Source organism: Furipterus horrens, unplaced genomic scaffold (assembly GCF_987537825.1).
Source record: "Furipterus horrens unplaced genomic scaffold, mFurHor1.1.pri manual_scaffold_13, whole genome shotgun sequence".
NCBI lineage: Eukaryota > Metazoa > Chordata > Mammalia > Chiroptera > Furipteridae > Furipterus > Furipterus horrens.
The window spans coordinates 36,553,183-36,563,121 of record NW_028327183.1 but is presented as its reverse complement, the minus strand read 5'-3'; the positions used below and the strand labels follow the sequence as shown (position 1 = coordinate 36,563,121).

General features: G+C 49.0%; 1 protein-coding gene across 1 annotated transcript; it reads left to right on the top strand.

Moving 5' to 3' along the window:
* Positions 1–477: 477 nt before the first annotated feature.
* NFKBID (NFKB inhibitor delta) lies at positions 478–7,742 on the top strand (the record flags this gene model as incomplete). Its single annotated transcript, XM_090259071.1, has 12 exons — positions 478–589; positions 1,916–2,016; positions 2,215–2,275; positions 2,699–2,916; positions 3,186–3,376; positions 3,457–3,562; positions 3,681–3,827; positions 3,934–3,985; positions 4,078–4,226; positions 5,930–6,046; positions 6,334–6,498; positions 7,116–7,742. Coding segments are annotated over 12 exons (1,473 nt in total), but the record flags the coding sequence as incomplete, so codon positions are not given.
* Positions 7,743–9,939: the final 2,197 nt, after the last annotated feature.

Genomic DNA, 9,939 nt, shown 5'->3' with positions numbered 1-9,939 from the left:
TAATACATCATTTTAAATGATGAATGAATAAATGAGAACTGACCTCTGAAAAAGGAGAATGTGATGTGCGGGAAAAGGAGACTTTTGAGTCCACCTTTATCAGTTACCTACAGGCCTTTCTTCTCCGAAGACCAGGAAGTCCAGACATCAGGTTCCTCCTCCTACAACCGAGTCACATTGCCCCCACCCCCAGCAACAGCCCAGGGCCCAGGAGTGGAGGACAGAGACCCGCATGTCCAGGCCACCAGTGCCCTCCTCTTCCTTCAGGAATCCAGTAACTCAGGCCCTTTTCCCTCAGACCAAAGCTGGGGAGCCCCCAAGCTCTCTCTCTGTACACTCTGGAGTCGGGCTCTCAAAGTCAACCCAGCCCATTCTGAGCCTGAGTTTGCTGGAGCGCAACGCGGGTACTCCGGCCTGTGGGCGGGGCCCTACCCACGATGGGCGGGGCCAGACCCCAGTTTAAAACGTCGCGATTGACCGGGCCGGAGATCGGGGACCCAGCGGTGGCTCCGCGGGTTAACAGCGAGGCTGGCGCAGCGCCGAGGCCGGGGCCCTGGGGGCCCGCAGACAGCGCAACGGAATCCCCGAGGTAATGGAGGAGCAGGAGTTGAGGCCCACTCGGCCCCAGAAGAGTGGGGGTCTGGGAGTGGGGTTCTTGAAGTCCTGAGGGACGGAGCTGGAGTGTCAGGTTCCCGGTTCTGAGACTGAGGTACCCAGTGTTTGGGACGGAGACAGGGCCAGAATTCTGGGGTTATAATGGAGGAGCGGCTGCAATTCTCGACTCCTTGGTCCTGGGGGTAAAGGGACTGGGATCCGGAGTCTTGGGTCCAGGGGGCGAAAGGGCGGGCAGCCCAGACCCCCGGTCCTGTGGGAGGAGCGGGCTGGCGGCCGGGATTCTTTCCCCCAGAAACCCTGCAGGATTGAGTCCTTGGGGGCGTGGTCGTTTAAAATTAGCCACAGGTCTCAGTGGGAAGGTCTCGCGCCTGGCCGTGGGGTCCTCGCTAGCAGTTACTCTGCGCCCCCACCCCGGAGCCTCCTGGGTTGCCACCCACCCCAGGCCCCGGGGCTAAGCAGGAATTCCCCCTGTGTGGGGATTCCGCGAGAGCCACGCTTCGCCGCATGCCCCACCTCCAAGCCAGACCCCTGGGGCGGGACTGAGAAAGGAAGAGGGAAATGGAAGATTCCTTTGCGGGAGCACTGTGACGTCAGCGCGTAGCCTCTGGGGTGTTTCCGAGCGTCCCTCCTACCCATAACCCTTCCTCGGCCGGAACTCGGAAGGGGGAGGGCTGAGGGTGCGGACCTACTGGGTAGTGAGGACAAGGCCTCTGGGAATTGGGACTCCCAGGTCGTAGGGGCGAGGAAGCTGACGTTCCGACTCTTGCGGGATGGGGCGTGCACTCCTAGGTCTGAAGGTGGGGATGGCGGCTGAACCTCTGGATCTCTTGAACTCCAGAGGATTATTGACTCTGATACCTCTGGGAGAGGGGCTGGGGGTGCTTCAGGGCAGCTTGGGCAGAGAGATGTGGGGAGCCTGGATGTGCGTGTCCAGGATGTGATGGTAAACAACCCCCGAAGCCTCAGGACCGGGAGATGTGGAGGTGGGATTTTTCACGGAAGTAGGGGCGGAGCGGGGGCGCGCAGAGGGGCACCCTTCTCCCCCGTCCTCAGTTTCCATGATGCTGGTGGAAAGTTGGGTCAGAGGGGAAAGTGCGGAGCAAAAGGAAGAAAAGCGCGGAGGTGGGCGAGCGCCACACCGGAACCCGAATGGCTTTGGAGTTCTCAGATGGCATCAGTGTGCCAATGTTTCCGCGAGGGAGGGCGAGGAGGGCGCCCAAATCCTACCCGCCCGCCCTGCCCCCTCAACTTGGGTGCTGATTACTTCTCTCCCTCCTCTATCCCCTCTCCCGCCTCCTAGTGAGCCGGAATGAGCGCAGCCACTGCCCATCACAGACCGTGAAAAAGCTCCTGGAGGAGCAGAGGCGCCGCCAGCAACAGCCCGACCCCGGTGGGGCGCCGGTGAGGCCCGTGAAGACCTGTCACTATGGCTCTGAAGAGGCTGTGTTCTGTTGGGCAGGGACTGACTAGCTGGCTTGCTGGGTCCTCAGGGCTGATGGGAGATGTAGTCCTGACTTAGATGCCCTGTAGATGGGGAATGGAAGCCACAGAATCTACAGATAAATTCAACCGTGTTCCTTTTTGCTTACATCTCTACAGGGCCAGTTCCCACCTCCTCTGGCCCAGCCTCTGACCCCATCTGTGAACGAGGGTGAGGTTGGTAAGTCTGGAAACTTATTTGGTTCCTTCAACTCACAGCCCAGCTTCTCTCAGGGACTCACATCCCAACTCGTAGAACTTCGGGAAACTTGAGAGTCAGGCCCTGATTCTTGCTGGGACCTAGTGGAAGTTTTATTTTCCAGAGGTTCTCTGCAGTCCAATAGGCTATACACACTGTCCTTTGGTGTCCCAGGGCCCCTGGCTCCCAGCCTTTTGGTGCTCTGGGAGTCTAGGCCCTCAAGCCATCAGCATACTAGGATTCAGGTCCCAGAAGTCCAACCTTCCGTTCCTTGGTGTCCCAGGATTCAAGGCCTCAGAAGTACTAGCTTTTAGTACCTTGAGAGACTGTGGGCCCTCACACAGGTCCTCCAGCCTCGGCTGCGACTTACCTAACTCTGGTAACCAGGCCTCCTCTCACACACAGGCCATACCCACTTCCCGGCACACCAGGAGACTGTGGGTTCTGGACTTGGCAGCCTAGCCCCCACCACAAGCTTTCCAGATTGGAGTCCTAGTACACATGCTGCCTGCACAGACGGCTCCTACTCTTACCCTGTTTCTGCTGCTGAAGGTTTCCTGACTTCTGACTTCTGCCCATCATTGGACCCAGGGCAGCCATATCCATTTCCCTTGGGAACGGAGGTGAGGCACAGAGTGGGAACAGAATGATGGAGTGCCCTCAAAATACCCAGTTGCTTTCATGCAACATTCTGAGATGTTGGGCTGGGTTAAGGTCCTGTTCTTTATATGGGCAAAATTAAGTCCCAAAGGTCCAAGTTCACTTGGCACAGATGGGACATGCAGCCACTCTTAACTGGTGCTATATATGTGTAACTGGTGTGTGTGGTGGGTTGTGTTGGGAAGAGGGAATCCTCAGCTAACTTACTCTCCCCACCACCTGCACCCTTCAGGAATCCCTGGATACCCGGCTTTATGCAGAGCCTACCGTGCCACAGTTGGGATCTTGGAAAGGTTCTGGATTCCCCTCAGGACCCTCACAGTTGTCCCCTGTGGTCACCGGACCATCCCTGGACACAGCCCGTGCTCATATGCTGGCCTTGGGGCCACAGCAGCTGATGGCCCAGGATGAGGAGGGAGACACGTGAGTATAGGGAAATGGAGTCTATGGGCTCCTAACCCAATTGGGGGCTGTACTCACTGTTGCCTCCCACCTGTCCTTAGGCTCCTGCACCTGTTGGCAGCTCAGGGGCTGCGCTGGGCAGCATACGCTGCAGCTGAGATGTTCCAAATGTACAGACATCTGGACATTCGTGAGCATAAGGGCAAGGTGAGAGCCAGGGGCCTAGACTCCTAAATCTGAGGGCAGAGGGTCTGGGGGCCTGGATTCCTGATTTTCAGAGGGGAGAGAACTGGGAGACCAGACTGACTTTTCCTGTCGTCTGCAGACTCCTCTCCTGGTGGCTGCTGCTGCCAACCAGCCTCTAATTGTGGAGGATCTACTGAACCTGGGAGCAGAGCCCAATGCTACTGACCATCAGGGACGTTCTCTCTTGCATGTGGCTGCTGCCTATGGGCTCCCAGGAGTCCTCTCGGTATGGCTGTGGCAGGTGGGGTACACTGATTGCCCAGATTCTGGCTTCCAGGGCTGAGATGCCTGGGAAGACCCTAATAGAGCACTCTGCCTTCTCTTTCTCCCAGGCTGTGATTAACTCAGGGGTTCGGGTTGACCTAGAAGCCAGAGACTTCGAGGGTAAGTGGGTTGTGGACAGAGCCGGTTTGGCAGGTAGGGCTGGGCAGGATGGGTGATCCAGATGCAGAGCCCTCACTGTCTTCATTCCACAGGCCTCACCCCTCTCCACACGGCCATCCTGGCCTTCAATGTTGCTATGTTCCCACCTGACCATTGTCCGCGGGTGCTAAGTACTCAGGCCCGAGACAGGCTGTCTTGCGTCCAAATGTTGCTGCACATGGGTGCTGATCACACCAGTCAGGTGAGATGGGCTATGGGCAGCCAGTCCCTAGGAGAGCTTTTGGGATGGGGGCACCTGGATGTCCAGGGGTTCCAAACAAACACTGACTTGGTATCCTCCCAGTTATGTGTCCTAGAGCACATTATTTCACTTATTTGTGCCCCAGTGTCAACTGGAAATAATATTACTGATCTTAGTTTATATTTATCAAGCACTTATTATACATTAAGCGCTGAGTTTCATAGACTAACTTATTGAGTTCTCACAAACACCCTATGATGCATGTGCTATTATTTCTCTATTTTACTGATAAGGAAACCAAGGCACAGGGTGTCAAAAATCTCATAACTTCTGGGTGTCAGAGAAGGGATTAGAACCCACTTAGTCTGATACAGAATTAAGCTCTTAACAATTATTCAGTATTATCCTCTTTCCCCTCTTTTACAAGCTAGCTGAGAGAATTAAAAATCCACATATCTTTTTTTTTTTTTTTTTTTTTTTTAGTTAAAGAATTTTAACACAGATAAAGTACAGAAAATAATATAATGGACCTGGCTGGGTAGCTTAGTTGGTTGGAGTGTTGTCCAGACACACCAAGGTTGTGGGTTCGATTCCCAGTGAGGGCACATACAAGAATCAACCATGAATGCATAAATAAAATGAAACAACAAATGGATGCTTCCATCTCTCTGTCTCTCTCTCTCTGTCTCTCTCTGTCTCTCTCTCTTTCTCTCTCTCTCTCTCTCTGAAATCAATAAATAAAAATGAAAAAGAAAAAAAATAGTATAATGAAGTCCATGTACCAAACATCACTAGTCAGCAACTTGTAGCCTGTTCTGCCCTATTTATTCCTACCCTTAGCTAAATTATTTTAAAGCAAATCCAAGCATATAATTTTATCCAAAAATGCTTGTGTGTCTTTAAAAGGTAAGAACGTTTAACCTCCATATCCACCTTAAAAATAATTAACAATTTTCTAATGTCAAATATCCCAGCTGTGTTCAAATTCTGTTTGGCTCTCAAGTGACATACATTTATTTTTTTCATTAAAAAAAAAACAAAAACAACAATCCTGGAAGATCCAAATAAAGTCCACATATTGCAATGATATGTCTTCGAGTTACTTCTAATTTAGAGCCTCCCCCTCCATCTCTGTCTTCTGTTCGTACTTTGGTGAGCCAACTAGGTTGTTTTGCCCTATATGAACACATAACATTTTTAATATTGGTTACTACAAACTCTTCAAAGGCACATATTAAAAGTTTCATTGTGGGAAATGCCTTTAGTTGTTCCAAAATGTGAAGAGAATGGCTTAATATGGAAATGGATATAGGCTTAGTTTAGTCCACTGATTAATGTTTCTCAACTTCCATCCTTATAAATAAAGTACACTCCATATGGGGTGTGAGTACACATTACTGTGCTTAATAGAATGTGGGATGGCCAGGCCAGCTGCTAGCCCAGAGAACACCTTTGGAAGATTAGGAAAGGAGTCTTTTCCTCAGATATTTGGGTTGGAAAATTATATTAATAAATGTAAAGTTCTGTGATCTGTATGTTACAAAAGGCACCCCCATAAACATTTTTGTATAGCGTACAACCCATACAACCGTATAAGGCACTCCTAACAAAGGAGAGGCAGGGTTTCTAAAGGCTCCTGGGCTCCATGGGAGGGAGCCTGAGTGTGAGGGCTGGCCTGACCTCTGCTGTTCCGCTCCCCACAGGAGATCAAGAGCAACAAGACAGTTCTGCATTTGGCTGTGCAGGCCGCCAACCCCACCCTAGTTCAGCTGCTGCTGGAGCTGCCACAGGGAGACCTTCGGGCCTTTGTCAACATGAAGGTGGGGCCTAGGCTAGAATGTGCAGATTGTGAGAGAGATGGCATAGAGGGCAGTGGGATGTTGAGAGTCCTGTGGGCTGTGACTGCGAGGGGACCATTGGATGGGACCTGGATGGGAACTGTACAGGATGTGGACATAGATTGATGGGATGTGTAGGACATTGACAGGGGATATGTGAAATGTTGTGGAGGAAGAAAAGGGCACCATGGATGTGACAGAATATGAAGTGTAATGTTGAGGCTCCTGCCAACTGAATCTGAATTATTGGTCCTCCCCTCTGTCTCCAGGCCCATGGGAACACAGCTCTCCACATGGCAGCTGCCCTGCCACCTGGACCGTCCCAGGAGGCCATAGTGAGGCACCTGCTGGCAGCTGGGGCGGATCCAACACTGCGCAACCTCGAGAATGAGCAGCCTGTCCACCTGCTGCGGCCTGGGTCGGGCCCTGAGGGGGTGAGCACTGAGCCCACCCTGACTGCAGAGAGGCCTCTGACCTAACAGAGTGAATCCCTGTCCCTACACATTTCTGACCTTAGAGGGTTACTTGAAATCTCACAAGGTGACCTTGACCCCTATCCAACCCTGACTTAAAAATGTGACCTCCTACCTCAGTATTTGATCCCTTACCCTGTAATAACTCCTCCTGACCTCTACTTCAACCTTGACCTCAAAGTGTGACCTGTACTTCGAATCCTGAATTCTGACCTCAAGGTGCGACCTTTAATCCCCAAGTATGGCCTCCAGTTCCTTGCGCCTAACCCTGAGTCCTGATCTTAAAGTGGGACTCTTGACCCCGTGTCTCTACCTTTGAACTCCCAGTTCTCAATGCGAACCCGAGGCGAGGACACCCAACCAGCAACAGTTTTCTCTTTATCCCCAGTTCTGGCTCCTGAGCCTTTTCTCAATGTGTGAACCCAGACCTTCACCCCTAACCCCAAATCTTGACTGAATTTCTGATCTTCAAAGCCAACTGACCCCACACAGCTTTTGTTCCTTAACCACCAACTTCACCAGCTGTGCCTTCCCCACTTCTTGCAGCCTCCAAAACATCTGCCTTGTTTTGTTCACAGCTCCGGCAGCTATTGAAGAGGAGCCGCGTGGCACCCCCAGGTCTGTTCTCTTAGGAGTCAAACCCAGAACCTGGACTGATTTTCCAGTCCCCAACGTCCTGTGGGACAGCCAGCGTATGCTAATGTTGCAAATCCATGATAATGTGTGTGGAATTCCTGCCATTGGGGGTCTTACATTAAAACCCCAAAGTGGCTGCTGGGGGCAGGGTGGTAAACAGTCCCCAACATTTGGGGTGGTGTGCTATCCCTCTTCCACCTACAAGGAGCCCCCTTGATGATTTCTGTGAAATCTAGGCCCCTTGATTGTTTCTGTGAAACACCCTGGACCCTAACCTTTTCCCCACTGGGATCTTTTGGGATCTCCCTCCCCTAACTTAGCTCTTTATATGTGGAACCTGAGATATAATTCTCCTGCATGGTACTTGGGGCATCCCAAAACAGCTCCCAGTATCATCCTAGTAGGGCTGTTAAGGTGAACCCCCAACCTCTTCAGGTCCTTAACCCTGAGATTCGGGAAGGACTCTCCCAGATTCTAGCCCCCTAGGTTCTACTGCTTTCTAATTCAAATGTCAACCAGACCTCTGTATGTCCAGTGAAACTCCCTATTAAACTCACTTTGGACTAGAACTGTTGTCGTCTGATCTCTGGAGGCATTGGTGTTGGGAGTGGCTGTGCTGCCTGGCTGAGGGGTCATGTTTAGATGAAGGTGGGGGTGTGTAGCAGATACAGTGGGTGCTAAGTCCATATCACGTCATGCTCTCCCTATCAATACATGATGGTTTGATTGCCAGTGCCAGCGCATGAAGCTTTGCCCGTGGGCATTCTCAGACCTCTGGTACCCGCTTTTCCCCTGATAGAGCATGGCAAGCCTTTAATGCTAGGAAGTTCATGCAACTTCCTACTCTTAACAGCCCTCAAACAGTGACTGATAGGAGATGGTATATATTGTAAATATTCCGGGTCCCTCACCTCTCTGTGGGCATAACTCAGAAGTGTGCGTTGTACATGGTCTCTCAAAGTTTTGCAACATAAATAAGCTCCAGTTTCCCCCCAGAGGTTCTGGCTTAACATACACTTTCTTGGCTGCTTTCCCTTTTCTGTGTTACTTCCTGCGTCTCCTACCAATGTTTGCCTCTCCCAAATAACCTTGAATCCATGCTGCGGCATCTACTTCTGGAGAAACCCATACTTATGAAAAGCTCCACAATGTCCTCTTACACTTGCCCCACAGTCTCGCTCTGGCCTCTAGCCCAATCTCATCACCCAAAGACGCCCACCCCAGAAAACCTTTTAAAAAAATTTGTTGGAGTAACATTGGTTAATAACAGCATACAAGTTTCAAATGTACAATCCTATAATTATCTGTAAATTGCATTGTGTTACCACCCAAAGTCTAATCTTCCATCACATGTATATTTGAACCCCTTGACTCTCTTCATCCTGCAACCTCCTTAACCTCTGGTAACTTTCATATTGTCTGTGTCTACGAGTTTGTTTCATTTGTTCATTAGTTGCTTTCTGATTTATATCTCATATGAGTGAAAACCTGCAGTTCTTTTTTTTTCCATCTGACTTAGCATGATATTCAAGATCCATCATGTTGTCACAAATGGCAGTATTTCATGTTTTTTTATGGTTAGGTCATGTTCCGTTACAAAAGTGTACCACACCTCTATCCGATCATTCATTAGAGGATACTTCTTAGGTTGTTTCCATGTCTTAGCTACTATAAATAATGCTGCAATGACCATAGGGATATAGGGGTACATATATCTTAATGAATAAATGTTTTCAGTATTTTTTGTAGATACCCAGAAGGGAGATTGCTGGGTCATATAGTAACTATATTTTTAATTTTTTCAGGAATGCCCATACTGTTTTCCATAGTAGGTGTATCAATTTACATTCCCACCAGCAGTGTCCGAGGGTTGTTATTTCTTCACATCCTCTCCAGCACTTGTTATTTCTTGTCTTATTAGTAATAGTTATTCTAACAGGTGCAAGATGGCATCTCATTGTGGTTTCGATTTACACTTCCCTTGTAGCTAGTGAAGTTGCGCATGTTTTCATATATCTGCTGACCATTTGTCTTTTTGGGAAATGTGTCTATTCAGGTTCCTCTGCCCATTTTTAAATAGGATTGTTTGTCTTTTGTTGTTAAGTTGCTTGAGTTCTTTATATATTTTGGGTATTAGCCCCTTATTGGGTATATTGTTTGCAAATATCTCCCATTCAGTTGGTTGCCTTTTTGTTTTGTTTTGTTTTTTTATTTTTATTTTTTAATTTTATTTTTCAGTTATAGTTGACATTCAATATTATTTTATATTAGTTTCCGGTGTACAGCACAGTGGTTAGATAACCATATAATTTCCAAGTTGACGCCCCCAATATTAGTACCCGTCTGGCACCATACATAGTTACTATGATATTATTGACTATATTCCCTATGCTGTATTGGTTAGTTGCCTTCTTATTTTGTTAACAGTTTCTTTTGCTGTGCAGAAGCTTTTTGGTTTGATGTAGTCCCATTCATTTATTTTTGCTTTTATTTCCCTGGCTTTTGGAGTCAAGTTCAGAAAATCCTCTCTGAGATCAAGGTCCATAAGTTTAGTACCTATGTTTTCTTCTATGTATTTTGCTGTTGCAGGTCTTATACTTAGGTCTTCAATCCACTTTGGGTTAATTTCTATGTAAGGTGTCAAATAGTCTAGTTTCATTCTTCTGCATGTGGCTTTCCAATTTTCCCAACACTGTTCATTGAAGAGGCTTTCTTCATTGTATGTTTTGGCTCCTTTGTCAAAAATTAATTGCTGATATTCATGAA